This window comes from Acanthochromis polyacanthus, chromosome 17, assembly GCF_021347895.1.
Source record: "Acanthochromis polyacanthus isolate Apoly-LR-REF ecotype Palm Island chromosome 17, KAUST_Apoly_ChrSc, whole genome shotgun sequence".
NCBI classification, from domain to species: domain Eukaryota; kingdom Metazoa; phylum Chordata; class Actinopteri; family Pomacentridae; genus Acanthochromis; species Acanthochromis polyacanthus.
This window is the reverse complement of record NC_067129.1, coordinates 34238107-34259354: the sequence shown is the minus strand read 5'-3', so window position 1 is coordinate 34259354 and position 21248 is coordinate 34238107. Positions and strand designations below refer to the sequence as shown.

The 21248-nt window shown below is 36.8% G+C and overlaps 2 protein-coding genes across 3 annotated transcripts in view; both read right to left on the bottom strand.

The window, feature by feature from the left end:
- Positions 1-11906, bottom strand: part of LOC110967665 (E3 ubiquitin-protein ligase CBL-like) — a 44099-nt gene extending 32193 nt beyond the window's left edge. For both annotated transcript variants that reach the window (XM_022217350.2, XM_022217351.2), the window contains exons 1-3: positions 11320-11906; positions 7073-7320; positions 511-657 (exon numbers count right to left, since the gene is read on the bottom strand). In XM_022217350.2, the coding sequence (XP_022073042.1) occupies positions 511-657; positions 7073-7320; positions 11320-11463 (539 nt within the window). In that variant the 5' untranslated portion in view covers positions 11464-11906. The remainder of the gene's footprint in view (positions 1-510; positions 658-7072; positions 7321-11319) is intronic.
- Positions 11907-15148: 3242 nt separating this feature from the next.
- Positions 15149-19783, bottom strand: alkbh4 (alkB homolog 4, lysine demthylase). Its single transcript, XM_022217349.2, has 3 exons — positions 19622-19783; positions 18955-19143; positions 15149-18540 (listed from the first exon to the last, which is right to left on the bottom strand). Exons 1-3 carry the CDS (start codon positions 19742-19744, stop codon positions 18049-18051), a joined length of 804 nt encoding a protein of 267 aa, XP_022073041.2. The 5' UTR covers positions 19745-19783; the 3' UTR covers positions 15149-18048.
- Between the last annotated feature and the right edge of the window lie 1465 nt (positions 19784-21248).

Here is a 21248-nt window from a genome sequence, read left to right as displayed (position 1 = left end):
CTTTGGTGGAGTAATAATGATTCTGTACATACTGACTTAAAGTCCAAGCAGACATCTGTTTTACATGCAAACATAAATATGCGCCGGCGATTCTAAGATTATTAAACAAATTTAAATTCATTTTGAAAAAAGGAAATTAATACTCCGTAAGTAAATCCTGCTCTATCACTCAAAGGAGCACCTGACTGTTTTAAGACAGAAACAATGTGAACTTTAATATTAGATTGCTCTGTGAATCCATCAGCTGCTGCTCTCTATAATGAAGAAAACAAACTTTTCACAGCCGAACTTCATGACAACAGAGTGGTTCACCGTCAGATGGTTTTGGGTTCATCTATCACTTTAACACCAGTAGGGCTGCAACTAATGATTATTTTTATTGCGGATTAATGAGTTTTTTTCTCAATTATTGTATGACTTAGTAAAGAAAGACAACAAAACCACTGCAACTAGAAACTCCTTTATGAAGTCTTCTTTTTATGCTTAATGTTGAATAAAGTGGAAACTCACTTGTCCCCAAACGACCGCCTCCAAAACTCGGCTGCGTCGGCTTTGGTGATCCTGAAGTTGTCGCCCTGAAACAGGCCGTTGGGGAAGATGGCTTTTAGCTCGGCTAGCATGTGACTGAAGATCAAGGACAGCTTGGTGAGGTTTCGCCTGAGAAAGACACCGGAAACAAAAGGAAACACGTTAGTTACAGATATCACCAGAGCGATATTTGTTCACTTGTCAGAAAGATTACAGGATGTTTTTGAGCTCTTATGCACAGTGTGTTTTTTCCCCTTTGCACAAAAAAGGAAATCACATTTCTATTTATTCTTCTGAAAGCTTTTGGGTCATCGAGAACATCAGTGTAGAAAAATGTTATGCAGATTTGTTAAAATATCCAACCTTAATTGTTAATAATAGTGTATTTCAAGCATAAAAACTTCTCCAGGAAGTTGGAACAGCAGTTGAATAGTTACTCACCCTAACATTAGGCTTTTTTAATTAAAATAATACTATTTTCTCCTTCAATTTCTACCCCTCATGCACATTTTGGACGATTTCCCACATTTTCTCTCTCACGTAATTAACCTATATAAGGAAAAGCGCTTCTGTTTTCCATTTATTTTCCAATTATGAAAGCTCATGACATTGTGGAATTTCCAACTGCACTATTTTTATTCAAAGCGAGGAAAAAAAGTGCTACCTTTCCAGTCACAGAGCAAATTTTAGGACTGTGTGGGTGGTTATACAATAAGAGAAGAATTCAGTTTCAGGATACCAAAACATAGAACAACGATGAAAAGTTTTAGCCCTACAATAAATGGGGGACGGCTCTGGAATAAACTTGAGATAGATCTGAAACAATGTTCAAACATCAACCAGTTTAAATATAAATACAAACAAAAAATCTTTGGAAGGTACAGTGAAGAGGAACTTAATTATCAGTAGGGGCGCACAGTACTTTTGATCTCAATTTGATTGATGTATAGTGTTTAAGTTCATTGTCTTTTGCCGAAACAAAAATGTTGGTGGTGAATTTGTTTCATTGGATATTTCTGATTGAAATGGGTGAATGAATTTAGGGGTGGGATTAAATAAGTTTAACTTCTTCCCACTCCCTTTCGAACATGTTGAAGTTTGTTTTAATAATAATAATCATAATACATCGGATTTATATAGCGCTTTTTGGTCACTCAAAGACGCTTTACAAACAGACAGAAGGGAAACAAAAAAAAATTAAGCAAAAGCCAGATTAAACAAGTGGGTTTTTAGAAGGGTTTTGAAGGTCACAATTTAGTCAGGGTTCCTGATGGGTGGTGGAAGTGAATTCCAGAGTTGAGTTGGGGGGGGGGGGGGGGGGGGGGGGGGGGCAGCGGCTGCGAAAGTATTTCCTCTTACTCGTTATCTGTGTAGCAAGATGGACTATTAATTGTTTTTTGAAAGACATTAATTGAATGTTATTAATTACATGTTTGAAATAAATAAATGAAATGAAATTTTCTTTAAAGATTTGAACTTCAGACATCATGTGTAGCAAGCTCATGGTGCATAGTGTGTAAAAATATCCAACTTTTATTGGTAATAATAGTGTATTTCAAACCTAAAAACGTCTTCAGGAAGTAGGAACAGCAGTTGTATAATTACCAATGTTTAGCTTTTTAAAAAAGTACCAGTTTCTCCTGAATTTCTAATCTTCACACACACGTTTGTTTTTTTTTTTTAAGATTTGAACTTCAGACATCATGTGTGGTAGCCTTTCTACATTTTCCGTTTTGCTACCTACTGCTGGAACCATGCAAACATGGTGCATCGTGTGTAAAAATATCCAACTTTTATTAATAATAGTGTATTTCAAACCTAAAAATGTATTTAGGAAGTAGGAACAACAGTTGCATAATTACTCTCCCTAACATTCGGCTTTTTCTATGAAAAAAGTACCAGTTTCTCCTACAATTTTTTCTTCTTTTTTCTCAAACACATTTTTCCTCACATAACGTAGCTGTTTAAAGGAAAAGCACTTCTATTTTCCATTTTTTAAAGAGTTGAACTTCAGACATCATGTGTGGCAGCCTCTCTCCATTTTCTGTTTTGCTACCTACTGCTGCAGCGACGTATTTGGCGTTGGCATGTGCAGAGTATGTAATTTTCCTGAAACTGCGGCTCAATGGTTAAAGCAGCGACCCCCCAACCGTCGTTTTCTAACCTCACCGTCTATTTAAAGCTGAAACGGAGAGTTAATCTACAGGAAACAGCCATTTGGACAACAGATTAATTATTGCAGTCACTTTCTGAGGAAAAAGACAATCAAGTACTGAAACTCTTAAAGGTGGAATCTGTGTGTTTAGAGAGAGAGTGTTGATATTTAGATAGATGGATTTAGTTGGTGTATTTAGATAAGTCTAGGAACTGGAAAAGAGTGGTTTACTGTAGAAATTTCAAATCTTCCAACTACAAATGTATTTCCAGCGGACTGTAGGGTGCTGAAAAGTCAATACATAAACGGATGCAGGGCTGCAACTGACTTTTATTATAATCACTGATTAATTAACTGATCATTTTCCTATTAACTGATTAAAGTTACATTAAAAACTGAACTATGGTTGACCCATCTTTCACACTCCAAAGACTTTATAGTTTATAAGGATTAAATTTACAAAAGCAGAAAATTCTCACCTCTAAAAGCAGTTCTAATGCAAGACAGTTTTTAAGAAATTCAGACAATATCTCCTTAAAGTCTGCCAGCTGTGTGGATTTTTGGTTGAGCTCAGAATCTCACAAACTCATTCCTAAAATTTTTCACCACAATATCAAAGAGCCACAACAACATCAGGGGTTTTTCGTGGCTCAGAACGGACCTTTTTAGGGGTGACAATACTGTAATAGGACTGATCCGTCCACAGAAAAGAAAATGAGTCTGTGTTTCGTTATTTGACAGAAATATGTGCATTTTCATTTCTAACTATTTGATGAACAAATAGGCCATTTGTGAAGGAGTAGATAAATCTCCAAATGAACAAAACTAGTTTCAGTATATTTTTGATGCTTTTCATTTATTTTGGCTAAAATTTCTCGGGGAGGGCACCAAAGATTCACCTGATTTTCAGTACTGATGAATCGAATACGTTCAACTTTCACAGGGTGCAGTCAACACTCCACAAACTTTAAAGTTTATAAGGATTAAGCTTTCTCATCTCTAAACAAAATGTCAGCGCTTCTAATTCAAGACAGTTCTTATGAAATGCAGAGAATATCTCCTTAAAGTCTTCCAGCTATGTGGACTTTGGGTTTAGTCCATAATCTGATGAACACATTCCTAAAATTTTTCATCACAACATCAAAGAGCCACAACAACATCAAGGGGTTTTCTTTGCTTCAAATGGACCTTTTTAGAGGTGACAATAATGTAATAAAAACAAGAATTTTTCAATAATTTTTGATGTTTTTCATTTATTTATTTTGGCTAAAATCTTTGTGGTAGCACCAAAAATTCACCTGAACATGAAGCATGCTGTGAAACCAAACCAAAATTCTTAACAATTAATTTAAGCCGACAGAGGAATCACAGCTGACTGTAGAAACAACAAAGACATTTTAATGTTTCAGTTAACAGGAAAGTTGTCAGTAAAGCCCCGGGGACTTCTAAATCTGCTAACTGTGTTGTTGATGAGGGGCATCGATGGGGAAACGCCTGATAAACATCACAATGCGTCAGAGGAAGGATGAACTTTCGCTTAGTAATAGCTTTCTCGGAAACAGAGGAAGTAGACGTGATTGCGACATTTTGATCATTTCTTGAGCTCACATTTCGCTGATGTTGCTCCGGTCTATTTCTGGCAAATGTGAAAAGTTTGATTTTATCATAGCCGTGGATGAGATAAACTTCTTAGCAGTCTCAAATAAATGAGATGAAAGAAACGATAATAAAAGAGTGCAGAGAAACATTGCAGAGCTTAAAAGAACTTTCTAAAAGAACACACATTTACGAGCTGCTCAAAAATTACAACTAAATAAAGTCACTCTGACATACTCTCTTAAATCTGTTTCTCATGATTTCAAAAGAGTAAAACCATCTGAAATCTTACTTTACCCCCACTTAGACATGCCCTTCCTTTAGAGAATGCGATTTCTGAAGGAGTTTCCTGGTAACTTTTTTGTGAAAGTCACAATAGAAGTCGAACTAGGTCGGATCAAGTAACATTTCCTATTCACTTTCAACACGGCACAAGTCAGAACTGCAGACTTAAAGCTGTGCGAGGCGATTTGGGGAAGGTTTTTGTCCACATTTCAGCACCGAAATTTGTCCAAAAAATTCACAGAGAGCACAAGACAGTCAAGTTAGGTCTCAAAATCATAAAACACCTTTTTTGTTCACTGCATGCTTCAATTTCACATCTATTACAAACTGATATTTTCATTAAAAAGCACTGGAACAAGTCAGATTAATGGGAATCACCAAAAATAAATGTAACTGAGGTTTAGTTTGCTGCGTCTTTCCTCTGGATTTACCAAAAGCCTGCAGCATCAGAGTCTCTGAAGAGAGACAGAGTTGCACGGATCGAAGCCCACGGAACAACAGAAGTAACTTCAATTACTGATGATTATCAATTATCTCTGACATGGAGACAGGATCGATCAGAATCTAATGGTAAACGGCATCGTGCACTTTCACGTTACACTGAGTCAACGTTTATATATGGTATACATAAACGGTGTCGTCCATTTGTACATTATCGTGCAGTAAGCTGAGGTAGGGGAGAGTGGGGTGAGATGAGCCACCCTTGTTTCTAGAAAACCATGGAAGAAACTGGTCATGTGGCCAAATATTTTTGAAGAGAAATACATTAAACTCTCCCAGTGAGGAGCAGGTGAACACATTTTAGTTAAACAGGTTTTTGCTCCTCAAAGTGAATTGTTCTTGTTTATGGTTTTATGAGTGTTGTATTAGCATTAGTGAGCCACAACATGAGGCTAAACTGTTAGCATGAAGTTAGCTATAAACTGCTTGGATGATTAGTTACTGATAAATAATGACATTACTGTAATTCTATGCTGTATTTCTACATTTTTCAACCAAAATTATTTTGATTTTGAGACCAGTGGAAGACAAACAGGGCTTCAACTTCTCTTAACTCTCCTGTTGGGCATCAAAAAAAATATTGTTTTCTTGTCTGAAAAAAAAAAAAAAAAAAAAAAAAATTAGCAAAAAAAATCCCCAAATTTCTGAAAATTTGCAAAACCTTCAGGAAGAAAATTCCAAATAATTCCTCAAAAGTTTTCCTTCAATGTTTTATTTTTTAAAAATATCCTCCAAACTTGGCAAGAAAATTCTTGAGTAAAAATCTTCCAAAACAATCCTAAAAATATCGAAAGCGATTACATATTTATTAGTAAAACTTCTGTTTTCTTTAAGAATTTCACTAGATTTTGGTTGATTTTTTTGTGAATGTTCTTAAAGAAATATTTTTAACATTTCTTTTTTTCCCCCACAAAAATGTTCAAGAATTTCCCAAATATGTTTAAAATGTGGACATCAGAAGTTTCACTGTGAAAATATTTTTTTTCCCTACATTTTCAAACTTTAAAATTAGTAAATTTGACCTGCAGGACGACACGAGGGTTAAGGATTTCTAGAGAACTGTAGGAGAAGTAAAGAATGGGAAGTTCATGCGTCAGGTGGTAGATGAAGTTTGACAGACTGAGTTCAAAGAGATTCATGGACAAAAAAAAACAATAAGCAACTATAGCAGGGTTGAAGAGAACAGGATCTGAACACCAGGTCTTGGATGAACAAATGAAGACAGATCTTGCATTATATTGATGGAACAATTTACCCCAAGCTGAGACAAGAAAACGCTTTACAATAAGTCTTCGGTTTACGATGTCCTCCACCTACGGCGTTTCGTGGGTATGCTGCCATAAGTCTTGCTCCGTCATTCCCACATACAGGGTTTGTGACGTTAAAACAAAAGGTCAGGAATTGTTCTCTTCTTTTGTTTATTTTTACTTTAAAGCGTCTTTATGTCCTAAGTTATGATTTACCACTGTGTTAGCGTAGGTGAGTGACGTAAGTGTAGGGGAGTATGTGAGTTCCAACTTATGGCGTAAAACACGTTACATCGTGCCGTAAGAACAGAATTCTGACATAAGTTGAGGACCCTCTTGTATTTTGGAAAGCCACATTTTAAAAACTGTTTATTTTAGATCCGAACTAATTATTCCCAGGGATGCCCAACATCCTGAAGTTTTATTTTTAGAAATTATGGTCATGCCTCCACTGTAATGACACCTCAAGTAAAAACTGCCTCATTTCACCCCACTCTGCCCTACATGAGAGTTTAGATTATACACGACAGAGAGCTTCTGCTTCAGTCAGCAGCACCACTGCTAGGGAGGGTATTATCATGCACTGGTGATCTTAAGGGATTATTTTACTGGTAGGAAGCCAAGACAAACAATGATTAGCTCTATATCTGTACCATCTGTCAGTTACCCAAACACCTCTCTGCTTCACAGCTCTTTATCGCGGCTGCATCCTGATACAATGGCGCGTTTCCGCCACGAGAATGAGCCACGTTTTGTTTACCTGGGTTGGGAGTTCTCCTCGTACATCCTCTCCTTGGCCTCCTTAAAAAGGCTCATGGTCTGCTTCGTCTTGTTGGTCAGGTTCTCGATGACCACCCGGAAATACTCGTTTTCCCCCAGGATCTCCATCTTGCCCTCGTATCTGGATAGAATGGTGCGTAGGTGCTGGTAGGTGTCCGGCAGCAGGTCCAGGATGTAGGGCGGACTGTTCTTCAGCGCCACCTTGGGATTCTGGCACAAACGCACCACCTGGAGAGGGAAAAACAATGTCTCAGTGATGCTTAACATCCAAACAAAATGACAACGTGCCACGAAAACAAATGCGATTAAAACACTCGGGCCTGGCAGAGCTCCGGGCTGCAATGTTCACAATCAAATCATTAAATAAAACTGGTTTAATCCTCCCAGAGATTAAGAATGCTTCACAAATTTCATGACAGTCTGCCAGTTAGATTACGAGCTGTCTTGCGTGCAAGTTTGGATTTGGGTTTTTTCCCGGTGACGGCACAAGAGGAAAGGTCAGGAGATCGCTAGGAATCATTCCCTGAGCAGCAGAAATATGACAAACTACCTGTGATCGAGGTCGTTGTGTGGAGAATCCTTGATGTACATGGACACACACTGCAAATATCGTCCTACTCTACATCTGTAAACATCTATCTACTTGCATATCCATTGCTTGTTTCTTAGTGTCTTTTTTGTTATTCTACTCTGCCTTGCATGTTTGCACCCGGTCTGAGATAATGCCAATCCCGTCTATGTCCTCTACATATGGCAGAACTGTCAATAAAGTTGACTTGACACATCATTCCCCATTAAAGTACCAACATATAATAGTTTGGATTGATATAAAAAAAGCTCTAAATCAAGTAAATTCTGAGATCTGAGAGCACAGAGTGTGGTGGAGCTTTACAGCAGGGTAAGTAAGGGTAATAACTGCACAGTCTAGCTCCTTGTCCTTAAATAAGTCAAGCTAAATTCAATGTTTGTTTACAACCTGTGTGAACACCTGACCACACACCTTCTTTACCCAGTAAGTTTAGTTATAGTGATGCCAGAACTCAACTAGAAAAGCACTCAGAGTGCAGACCTCCGCCAAGGATAGAGAGGAAAACAGGAAACCCATGCAGTAAAGGACCATGAGCTGGAATCGAACCTGCATCTCTGACACAGTTCTGTTTATGAATCACCTTCTTAACCAGTTGAGCTATCTGGACACCTTGCTCCAATTTGTTGGAAGACATACTAACCTATGATGTTTTTGTCAAATTTTGGACCACATACTAAACTATTCAAAGTGATCCAGAATCCAGGATCCTTTCTGGATTGCCACCAAAATTAAATCAGCTCTTCCTCTTACCATAGTCTACATCCCCTCAAAATTTCATCTGAATCTGCCCAGACGTTTTTGAGTTATCTTGCTAACAGACGGACACACAAACGTCGGGTGTCACATAACCTCCTTGGCAGAGGTAATAATTGACTTTGCAACCCCAATATAAACTGGAATTATTACGCAACACCTGGGCACACTACAAAATGATATTTATATATATATATATATATATATATAGGGCAATAACAGGACTAGTGGAGTGTCAGTGCAGTGACGTACACTACCGTACAACAGTTTGAGGTCGCTTTGAAATGTCCTTATTTTTGAAAGAAAAGCTGTTTTTTAATGAAGATAACATTCAACTAATCAGAAATAAACTGAAGACATAGTTAATGTGGTAAATGACTATTCGAGCTGGAAACAGCTGATTTTGAATGGAATATCTCCATAGAGGTACAGAGGAACATTTCCAGCAACCATCACTCCTGTGTTCTAATGCTACATTGTGTTAGCTAATGGTGTTGAAAGACTCATTGATGATTAGAAAGCCATACAGTTATGTTAGCACATGAATAAAAGTGGAAGTTTTCATTGAAAACATGAAATTATCTGGGTGTCCCCAAACTTCTGAACAGTAGTGTATATGGCGTACCAATATTTTATTGGCTATTAAACGAGTCAAAACATGCAATAAGTTTAGCAGGAGCTTTAAAACCTGCCATGGTTAGTTCAGTTAACTGAGCATGAAATTATTTTTAATATTACCATGCAAAGTCTTTGCTGTTTGCTATCTGACTTGCATGCAGAGGGAGGATGAAACCCTAAAGTATGTGGCAGCGCTTTTCTTCACACCTGCAACAAGTCAGACCTTCAAACGTCAATGTAGGCTACCTGCCTTCCTTTGTTCTTCCTTTCATGACACCAGCTGTGCGCCTCGTAAGCTCAGTTTTCTAATTAAACTAACTGATCTGTACTCATATTCTCAGCTGTAATTTAGACATTTACCTGCCATACTTAAGTTATTGTTGTTTCACTGCAAAAGTTTAACGACACAGAAGTAATAAAAGAGCTGTGCGGTTCACACATGAATGCCTCATCTGTTAACGGGTTCCTCAACATTGCTTCAGCACACTTTACAGGTTCAACAAAGCTCTGGAAGTGATGTTGAACTAAACAAGCTGTTCCACTTTCTATGTGAAATGCCAAAAAAAAAAATAGTACTATTGCAACAGTTGGGAAAGACATGAGTCACACTTTTAGTGGGAATGCTGATTTTTGAGAAACAGAAAATGTGGTTTTTGCTGCAGTTTGAACCAAAGAAAAATGTCTGGAGATCATGATTTATAGGTTGGAGCATCTCAGTAGCACCACAAGGACTCATTTAAAAAGAGATCCTGCCAGACACTTTATCTTTATCAAAAAATTTTTTTTAAAAATGCTCCTTCGACAGTTTGGATATGGCGATTCTGATATTTTGATTAAGTGTTCAGGCCTAACTGCATAAGATAAAGCTGCTCACAAACACATTAAATAAGGATTTTTGTCATGTTTTTTATCACAATATGAGTCAACACTGTATTATCACCCAGCCCAGATGCAGATGGTCCAAACAGAAAAAGTTTTAAATCCTAAATCAACAAGACAGATCAGTCAGCGCAACGTGACATGAAGACACAAACTGCAGGTGTAAAACGAAGCCACATCTTTGCACGATGCTCTGCACATGCATGCTGTTCTCTCTCTTATCTGATACAGCTTCTCTTCTTTTTCTCCAGGCCCCCCTGAATTAATATCTTTGAAGCTCTTGTCTCACCATCTCTGCTTCCGTCTCCTATATTTTATATATATATATATATATATATATATATATATATATATATGTTCAGTTAAAGCAGACTGTAAAACAGCCACTAATGCAGAGGCCTTTTCCCCTCTCTTCAACATGTACACCTCTCTGATCTAACACTAAATATAGGGTGTCCTCTCTGGGCCACTAATGTGACCTAATTCACCAGTAATTATCCCAGTTAGATAATGAAACAGGGACACTCTCTTCTACTCTAATTCTGAAGGTTGAATTTTCTCATTAGGACAGTTTTGGCAGCTTCTCAAGTCAAAACCCATGCCAGAATACCTTCCTGTTAGGACATCTAACAGGCCATATGCATTAATAGAACTACTGTTAGTATTATATTGTTTATAAATGTGTGTGTGAAAGGTTTTAAAGCTTAACTGTGGTTTGTCCATAAATTTTGGAGGTTAAATTGTCTCAATAGGACAATTTTGGCAGCTTCTCAAGTCAAAATTTATGTCAGAATACTTTTCTGTGAGGATGTCTGACATGGTACATGGATTATTATTTATATTATATAACTTAAAAATGACTAATGGTGTGTGTAAAGGGGTTTTAAAAGCTTAGTTGTGGTTTGTGCATACATTTTGGAGGCTAAACTCTCTCATTAGGACAATTTTGGCAGCTTCTCAAGTCACAATTTATGCCAGAATACCTTTCTGTGAGGTTGTCTAACATGCTATATGGATGAGTAAGATTGTTGTTAGTATTATATTGCTTAAAATGACTAAATCTGTGTATGTGAAGAGTTTTAAAGCTGAATAGTAGTTTGTCCATAAATTTTGGAGGTTGAATTTTCTCATTGGGACAATTTTGGCAGCTCTCAAATCAAAATACCTTTCTGTGAGGATGTCTAACATACTGTATGGACTAGTACTGTTGTTTGAATTTTATTGTTTATAAATACATGCGTGAAGGGTTTTAAAGCTTAATTGTCCATAAATGAAAAAAAGGAAGTGACAGTGAGAGTTTTGTGATGCTGACCAAAGTGGCTCAGTTCAGTATTTACAAGCTTTATAAAAAAAAAGGACATTTATCACCCTAATGACACTGTCAATACCTTGTCCATGAGTTTCCAGCATTTCTCCACCATTTTCTTATCGACCACTGCAGGTTGGTGCGGCTGGAGCGGCTGCTGGTGCGGCTGAAAGGCGTCCTTCATCAAGCCGATGAGACCGGCGCCCCTCCTCGGATTTCCGGCCATTAATTCGGTCGGTGACCGGGGGTTAGCCCCGGGGGCTGGAGGTTGACAACCGTGGTATTATTCCTGACACGTTTCTCAGCCAAAAAATAGAGTTTTTCTGCGCCCTGTCCGTCGTCAACAGTGGTGATAATTTGCCATGCAGAGGCTGTCCACGGGCAGAACAAAAAGCAGCCTGTGTACACTGTACGACGCAGCTAGCTAACAAGCTACATCTGAAAAGCCTTTCAGTTCAACTCCGACGCCGAATATGAGCCTCGGACATGCTCGCTGTGAGGCCGGAGACGCTGTCAGAAAGCGGCCCGTCTCTCCCCGGCGACGACAAGTGAGATCTCCCCCGAGGAACGAGCCCGGCTGCGGTAAAAGTCGGCTGTTAATAAGCCACAGAGAGCGATCAACAAACGGGCAGAGAAGCAGCTTTAAGCGGTTAGCGGCAGTTAGCACTTCCGGCCGGAGCCTTCAGAGTAAAAGCACGAACAGGGCGCGAGATGATATGGAAAAAATTAGAAAATACGTGTCCAAAGAGGCAGTGAGAGGGCTCACTGGCCTGAAAATAGCACTACTGCAGTGTAAATATACTTAAATGTAAAACAACATCCTGCATTATGCTGAACTAACTTTATGTTCTTTAACGTCCAGATTTATGTTAACTTCCTGCCTTCAAATGAATTCAAGCAATTGAACCTGAGAAATCAAGTTAGAAAAGCTTGATTTCAGACAAATATTAAGTTGAATCAGCTAGTCACATAGATTATGATTACACACTGTCCTTATATAGCGATTCTTCTTCATTTAAGTCCCTATAGTGTAATATAGTATGTATGTTGTAATTTAACTTAACGATAACAAGTATTAAGGCTAAGACCCAACACTTGGTTGATTCTGGATATTAATTTAATCTGCAAGTAGCACTACAGCAGTGGAAAAAATATTTTAATGCAAAATAACATCCTGATTTACATTGAACTAATTTTAAGTTAATTTAATTTAGAAATGTAAGTTAATTTCCTGTCTTAAATTAGTTCAATGAGCTGAACTTGAGAAATCCAGTTCAACAAACTTAACATATTAAGTTGAATCAACTAGGTTACATACTCAAAAATCTTTGAATTTTTTCGTCATTGAAGTTAATTTTATTTATAGAGCACATTTAAAATCATTCTTACAAGTTAAATGAAGAAAGAGTTTAAATATTGAGGTTAAAATCCTTAAGTGTAATTTATAGTGTAATATTTCCAGCGTTATTTAAAGATTAAGGATTAAAATCCTACATAAATTAGCTAAAAATCCAACTTTACCATAAGCTAAGACCCTGTAGTATTGTTAATTATGGAGGTCAGTTTTACTTTCCTCTTTTCTGTTTCTGATTTATTTCAGCTTACTTTAATTTATTTATTTTTCTAGTGTGTTGTACTTAAATCTTATTGCTCTTCCAATTGCATTTATTTTACTGTTATGTAATTTAGTTTTCTGAGCAGTATCGAGCAAAATAACTTCCTTTGGAAATAATAAAGATCTATATAATCTTTTCTGGGGGCTGCACAGTGGGCTAGTGGTTAGCACTTTCACCTGCAGCAAGAAGATCCCCGGTTCAAATCCCGGCCTGGGATCTTTTTGCATGGAGTTTGCATGTTCTCCCTGTGCATGCGTGGGTTTTCTCCGGGCACTCCGGCTTCCTCCCACAGTCCAAAAATATGCTGAGGTTAATTGATGACTCTAAATTGCCTGTCAATGTGAATGTGAGTGTGATTGTCTGTATATGTAGCCCTGTGACAGACTGGTGACCTGTCCAGGGTGTCCCCTGCCTTCGCCCGAGTCAGCTGGGATAGGCTCCAGCTCCCCCCGCAACCCTAGTGAGGATAAAGCGGTGTATAGAGAATGGATGGATGGATGGATGATCTTTTCTTATCTTCTCTTATATGCTGAACTAATTTATTTATTAAGGCTGAGATTCTACATTAATATTAAATATGGAGACTTCATTTAAGGCTCAAATCAAACACTATTATGGATTATGGAGATAGGCTCACTAATTTAAATGTTAAGCCTAAGACTCTACAATACTGTTAATTATGGAGATTAAACAGACTAATTTACATGTTAATCCTAAAACCCTACAGGATTGTTAATCATAGAGATGAACTAAACTGATTTAAATATTGAGCCTTAAACCCCACAGTATAAATAAGCATGGCGACATCAGTATTTTAAATACAGAGGCTAAGAACCTTCAGTTTAGTTAATTATACAGACACACTAAACTAATTCAAATACTACTAAAGGCTAACACCCCATAGTGATGTTAATGCTGTAGATTTACCAAATGAATTTATTTTGAGTCAAAATGCCTTCAATTAAATGAATATAAAAATCTCATGAAAATAAAAAATTGACATTTGAGGTTCAGTTAATTAGAAACTGGCAAAACACTTGTCTTCACATAAAATAAACTGGAAAAAATAAGTTTATTTGACAAAATACTTTCATGATATTTTACAGTGTGCAGGTAAACAGGATTTTAAAAATGATGTGTTTCTAGATATCATTAAAAAAACCAGTTAGTTACTTACAGGAAGACAGCGTTTTATTCATGTATTAATTTATATAGTGCACATTTTCTGAAAATCCAATTATTAGTTTTATTACATCATTATTATTAGAATTGATAAAGACAGCAATAATCATTACTATGATTATGATTAGTGTTGTCATACGATCTAATAATAATATAATTACAACAATAGTAACAATTATTCTAATCATTAATAATTATTATATTTTTATATTTAAAAAATAGTTTTTTTGCAGTGTTTAGATTTGTGTTTTCAAAATTACAGTAAATTAGGCTAGTTTTTGAATAATAGTACCTTATTTAAATATAAAAGTGTATAATAATGATGCTAATATAAATAAATAAAAATAAATAATAGTAATATCATGATTATTATTACATGATAATAATAAAAGTTAATTAGATTATTATTTTTATTAAGGCTAATGACATAAATGTACATAGGAGCAGTTTGAGTAAACAGCCTTTAAAAATATGTTTTAGAATTAAAATCTACTGATGCAAATAGACAAAGTGCAAAATAAGCACATGAATGTCTAATTTACCTACAATTTTGATTATATTAGATCAAACTGATGCAGTCACATGTAAGCTGTAGTTTAATTTATAGTAGTTTTTACATTATTTACTGTAGATGCCATAATATTATAAAAACTAAGGTAACAGTTTTTTCTCATGTATCATTTATTCAGCAATCTCTCCAGCGATGCTTTCTGTATGTAAGTAGTGATTCAGATTCAGTGCAGAAACACTGAAGTCACTTTGTTAATCCCTGATCAAATATTTTACTTTGCAGACTCAGCGAGCTGACGAGTCCGTCTGGTTTGTCAACAAACGGGAAGTGAAATTTACGCAAAGAAGCAGGACCAACAAAAATAGAGTTCAGCAAAAAAATAGCAGCACCGTGACATGTTGTTTTTTCTGTTTTACCACCAACAGTAGAGGTTTACATTTAAAAAAAAAATGTTTTAAGAACAGCTGGTTTGGATTCTGCTTTTCAGGACGTGTAAGAGAAAAAAAGTTTTAAAAAATTCAGGAACTGGACAAACTGGTGTTCAGTAAACAAACAAAAGCAGTTAAACATTCATTGTTGACTCACTTTAAGTCATTTTTGAGTGTTTTTTAGGCTTTTTTATTTTATTCATTTATTTAATCAGGGACCATGCAATTATCATGGGACACATAGAACCGCTGCATTACATACAGAGTGTGTAGCATAGAGCTAATTTACAACTCCCGCCCCTGGTTGGGCTTTTAAGTAAAAGGGGTCAAAGGACCAACAGCACAAATAAAAACAGCACAAACAACATTAAAAACCTGTAACCCCCACCCACCCACACCCACCCACACAATGACACAATCAGTCAGACCTTGTGGATTTCACAGGTGGGGTCATTCTTGGTTTTCTTTCAGCCAATGCTTCACTTTTGCTGTAAAGGTTTTTAAGTCTGCTTTCCTGTTAATGTTATTTGGTAATGTGTTCCAGATGTCCAAATGTAGTTTTGTAGTTTTTTAATAATTAGTTTAAAAGACTAATCACCATCATATTGTTGTTAAAAACATATAAATAAATGACATCTTTATGGGCGTCACATTCATATCTTTGTTATTATCAATAATAATATGAGCATTTATAAGACACACCGGGTCAGAAATTTAAAAAACAGAAAACTTTAATCACAAAATTCATACAATTCTACTTGATAGATATTTATGTTTCCATTCACAGTTTTGTTGAGGATTTTGCACAATAATAATAAACTCTTCAGACAGAAACACAGTGCAGTTTAAAGGTACGATTCTGAATTATTCAGGTGGACTCAATGGTTTAATCAGAATTTTAAAAAGTATTTGAAATCACATTCACCAGTTGTCAGAGAGATTAAACTCCAATCAAAGACAGATTTATTCTCCTGTGTTAATAAACCAGCGACCTTAGGACCATCGCTGTTATGAAAACACCAGATAAGGGGATATCTTTTGGCTAAACAAACTTCACCTCTTTATCACAGGTCCAAAGAATGAAGAAATCCCAAAGAGCACCGATGTTAATATGCTAATGCTAAACGCTAACATGAGTGAGGAGGGAACTATGGAGCAGGTTTGACATATTTTTATGCTTTCTTTCTGTTTCTGCTGCGACTTTATTTGTTAACCAGGCCTTCGTATTCTTAAATGTTTTATTAAATGCATTTTTTAAAAAACTTTTCTACTGCACTAACTGGATCGATGTACGCCAGCTGCTTCAGCAAAGAGGAACAGGTTGTTATAGAATAAAGCTATGAAGAATATTAAAGCCTTCCACCTGATTGAGAGACCAGAGGGAGAATCACAAACAGAATGTGACATTATATGAATCCAGCATTCATACTAACAGCACTTCATATTTTCTGACAGCTTTATTTTTCACTCGCTGCTGTTTGGGAACTCACAAAGATGTAGGTTTATGTTTGCTTTTGCAGAATATACATAGAGCTGGAAATTCACTAAGAAAATAGGAAGAAACATAATTCAGACTCTCATTTTTGTTGGTCAAATGAGTTGTTTTACACTCTAGGAAAATGTATTTTCTACTCTGGAGCAACAAGACCCCATATCTGATCTTATACACTGTAGAATATTAAAAGTTGACTATAATGAAATATGTTTGACTGTTACATATGCTGCTGTAAATGATGCAAGGAAAGAGCTGATCGTGTAGGGGAATTTATTTATGCTGCACACTAATGTGACAGATTAGAGTTCTTATACTTGAAACTTCATACATTTAAACATAACACTGAAGAACCGCATTTGCTAGCAGGTCTGACACTGTCCCATAATGAGAAATGAGTGGAAATCACTTTAGTTTTTGTTATAAATCAAAGTAAAATTGTTACTGATTGAATATTCTCTGTGCAAAATACCAAGCCAATCAGTTCTATAATCTGTCTGCAGTAAAACAGAAAAATCAAACTTAAAATCAGAGTTCTGGATTATGAAACGAGATTAGCAGGCTAGGAGGTAAATTGACCTGAAAGTTTTTAGTACCATGAAGGTTTAACCTGGTAGGTCTCCATGGTAACTGATGCTGTGGAGCAGGTTGTGTTCAGACAGAGTTTCTGATTTAAATTGGCTGTAGGAAGCGTCTCCCTTAACTAAATCGTTTTCTGACAATTATTTACGAACGATACAGATTCTCAACTAAAAGAAAATGTTTTTTCCGTAAGCATATTTAACTGTATCAGCCCACCATGCACGTCAATATAATGTCATGTTTGAATATATGAAGTTTAAAGTTTTATTGTGCAGCTGTTTGTTAGAAATAATCAGCTGCATTGGTCAGTAAAAATTAAAAACACATTTAGCAGTTTTCCACCAGCATTCCTGTCTTGCATCATTTGCAGTAGCAGATTTTTACCAACATAATTTTTAGTTTCCTTATTGTTCTCCATTAAAACAACCTGTAGATTGAAGCAGCTGAACACCATCATTCATTTTGTGCAGAAGAAGAGTCACATGATGAGTTAAACGCTTCTTTTTACATGAAGCAGAAATTCTGACTTGACAGAGAAAGTTGATAAAAACCTTAACGGTACCCGTTAACTCTGACTGAGGTTTTAGTTTTTATCGAGTCGAGTCACACAAAGAAAGCCTGAATGTGGTGAAATGGCTTCTCTGGTTAGCTGGGCAGCATCAGTTACCATGGAGATCTAGCTCCACAGCATAAATCACCTTAGAAATCTGGCAGGTTGAGGCACATTTGTAACGCTGAAAACTTTAAATGCCTCATGAAGCTGTTACTCTTGCTTCACAGCGCACCCGTCTATTATTTAATACATAACTGCAGTTTGATGTAATTTAGGACAATACAGAACCTCACAGTGCTACTTAAGGAGCAGATTTCTGACTTATCGTTGCACACACATCCTGAGGAGGCGATGCAGTTCCAGCACAGAAGCCTTCAGTCCTCCAACAGACACTTCTTCACAGTTCAAGACATGTCCAGGTCATCTAGACTCCCAGCTCTTGTTTGATTATACTGGACTTCCTCTGAAGCTCAGAGCAATATCCAGCAGCTGAGCTCCGATTTCCGCCTGCTGTCCTCCAGGGAGGAACTCTTCAGAAAGCTCCCTGTAGGTGCTGCACACTCTGCGTTGGTGAACGTCCTCCCTGTGGATGGCGTGTTTCCATTGGTGCCGCGCTTCTCCGTGTATCACCACCAGACTCCTGCGAGGAAGGCGTACCGCTACGTGGACGTCCTCCAGAGACATGGTGAGCGTGGTGTTGGACAGCATGTTGACGGTGACCAGCCGCTCCCCCCACAGCCACGAGTCGTCCAGGTGCGGGTCGATGGCCGAGCCCCGCTCAGGATCATAGTCCAGGTTGCACTGCTCCACCGGCTGGAAGCCTGTGAGGGTCGGCTCCTGCTGCATCCGGAGGACAAGCTTCTGGCTCGAAGCAGGAAGTCCACTGAAGGTGCTGACACGTACTTTCCTTTTCTTGAAGTTCACTTTAGGCCCAAAGTCCTGCAGCGATGTGAGGAGAGACTTTTGATTAATTCATCAGAGTGTAATAAAAATAATAAAAAACTAAATCTGTGTCTTGATTAAGAGGCTGCATCTGATTGCCGAATTCAGTAACATGTGAAGACTTCTTCAAATGCGTCCTTCTTTTCCATGGCTGCGAAGGATGCATCAGGTGGATCCTTCACAGGATATCCCAAGATTCATTGTGTTCGATCACCAGCTGGAGTTTTACCTGCTCACAACTTAACTAAAAGGATGGATTCATCAGCAACTAAGGATTATAGTTTTAAATATAAATATACTTTAACATATTACTCGACTGTTGTTTAAAATGTTCTGTATAAATAATGCTGATTTTACTTGAGTCTAAACAGAAAAATGTTGGTTCTTATTTGATGAGATGTTGGTCAGAACCTGTTTCCTTCGACCAGACTGGGACTGATTCCACTGGTCCTGGTCCATTGTGTTGATCAGCTCCTTCTCCTCCTTCTCTGATATGAAGTCCTCCCACAGGAAGACACCAGGGAAGGGGAAGGAGTCAGAAGAACCATCTTCGGAGACAGCAAGCCTCAATTCAGGATTGTAGACAAAATGATGCACAATCTTTAGAGAGAAAAAAAACAACACAAAACAAACGATAATTAAATATATTCAAAATGTAAATGAAATTGACCTTTGTGAAGATGAACCACAATTTAATGTAAATGTTATTAACAACTTCCACTCTAAAATACAACATTAAAACAGGTTTTAGTGAGTAAATGTGTAAAAGTATTTTTGGCAAAGTAGGAAAAGTCCTGCGAGGGCTTCCGTAGCTAGCTATGAACGGCAGCGTTAGCATTAGCTTCGCCCTTTTCCTGTTGCTAAAACAGTGGTACATGTCATTATCCACTTCCGCTCTAAAGTACTGCATTTGAACAAATTTTAGTGAGCAAAACTGTAACAGCGTGTTTGACAAAGTATGAATTGTCCTGCGAAGGCTTCCGTAGTTAGCTGTGAACAGTGTATTAGCATTAGCTTCGCTCGAGTTCTGTTGCTAAAAACAAAGAAAAATACAGTTTTTGAAGATAAATATTAATACCTTTGATTCTGTCGCATCCAGCTGTACTTTTCCCTTAAAGCTTTCACATATGAGACACCGTCGGATGCCTTTACAAGCACAAGAAGCCGCACCGTCACTGCTGTCAGCAGCCATCATCATCATCACCTTCCTGCATCTTCTTCATGTACTGGAAATAAAACAACTACCGCCACCTACCGGAGCCTGTGGAGTCTGTCAGCTTCTAAGAATAAATTATAAAACTAAAAAGGGATAGATTATATTTAATCATTAACCAGCAAATATTACAACAGCAGTACATCTGTCTGAGGCTGCAGGAAATATTCTGTTTATTATCTTGTACTTGTGTTCATCTTGTCTAACGAAATCTCTGCAGAAATACACAACTAAAATGGCGACGAAAGTTTTTGTTGTTTTTTGTAGCCAACAAATATTTATCAAAATAAATAGTCCAAATAATCCAAATTAGGATAGAAGGCGAAATAAACAGATAGACTTAAAATAAAACTTAAAAAAAATCAAAGAATTTTTAAAATTATAAAAAAAGTGACAAAAACTGTAGAGCAAAAGAAAATGTTTTTTTTTTTTTTTGGGCGGGGGGGGGGGGGGGGGGGAGTATGAAATCTGTAATGACATTTTTTATGTAAATTCTCTTCACATCTAAACTGTATCTTTCCAAAAGCTAGAAATGGTAAACTTAACTTCACAAATTTAAGATGTAATGTAGATTATATCTCAAATTTGTAATTCCTTGGTCTGCACTTTTATAATAAAGAAATAATAATCATAATAATAACAATAACAACAGCAGCAACAACAACAACAACAACAACAACAACAATAATAATAATAATAATAATTATTATTATATAATTATTATTATTATTTATTTTATTATTATTATTATTATTATTATTATTATACTGTAATTTGTTTACACTATCTGCAGTCTTGTTTACATAGCTAAATCTTTTCATCCTATGAATGAAACCAGTCAGTCTGAACTATTTTGTCACTCCTTACTTTGACCTATCACAACGTTTTGCACCCATTATAATTTATTCCAATGCTTTTTTCTGCAAATATGCCATATAAATATCTATCTACTCAACATCTGTAAATGTCAACCTACTTGCAAACCAGCCAGACAGTATTTTTCTACACTACTGCATAACCGTTGCTTGCTTCTTAATGTCTTTGACTTTTTATTTTTGTCTTCTGTGCCTTGCATGTTTGCACCGAGGTCTGAGAGAATTTCAATCCCATCACTCATGTTTCGTACATATGGCAAAATTTACAATAAAGTTGACTTTGAAAAGCTGTCAATATTGTCAATTTTCAGAAAATAATTCAGCCACTTTCACAAAGCTGTTGTGACTCTGCATACTTCATGATACCATACTGACTTGCTCAAGGTTTCTTCCAAAAAATGTTTTTTCTTGCCACTGTGGCCTTAAGGCTGCTCTGGGGGTTCAGCCATATGGGTTCTGGAAAGCGTCTTGAGACAATCTGATCTGTAATAGTCGCTATATGAAAACAATGGAATTGAATCTGCCACCAGCAATATCTAAAAAAAGCAACATTTTGCACATATCCCAAGCCTGTTTTCATTTTACAGTGTTGCACAAAATGTCAGCATTTGCGCATG

Bases quoted from the DNA above. Each gene is read 5' to 3' on its own strand.
- alkbh4 (XM_022217349.2), bottom strand. From the start codon at position 19,744: ATGATGATGATGGCTGCTGACAGCAGTGACGGTGCGGCTTCTTGTGCT. The intron at 19,144-19,621 runs GTATTAATATTT...TTCTCTCTAAAG, and splicing joins TGGATGCGACAGAATCAAAG to ATTGTGCATCATTTTGTCTA. The intron at 18,541-18,954 runs GTTCTGACCAAC...ACATCGCTGCAG, and splicing joins AGTCTGGTCGAAGGAAACAG to GACTTTGGGCCTAAAGTGAA.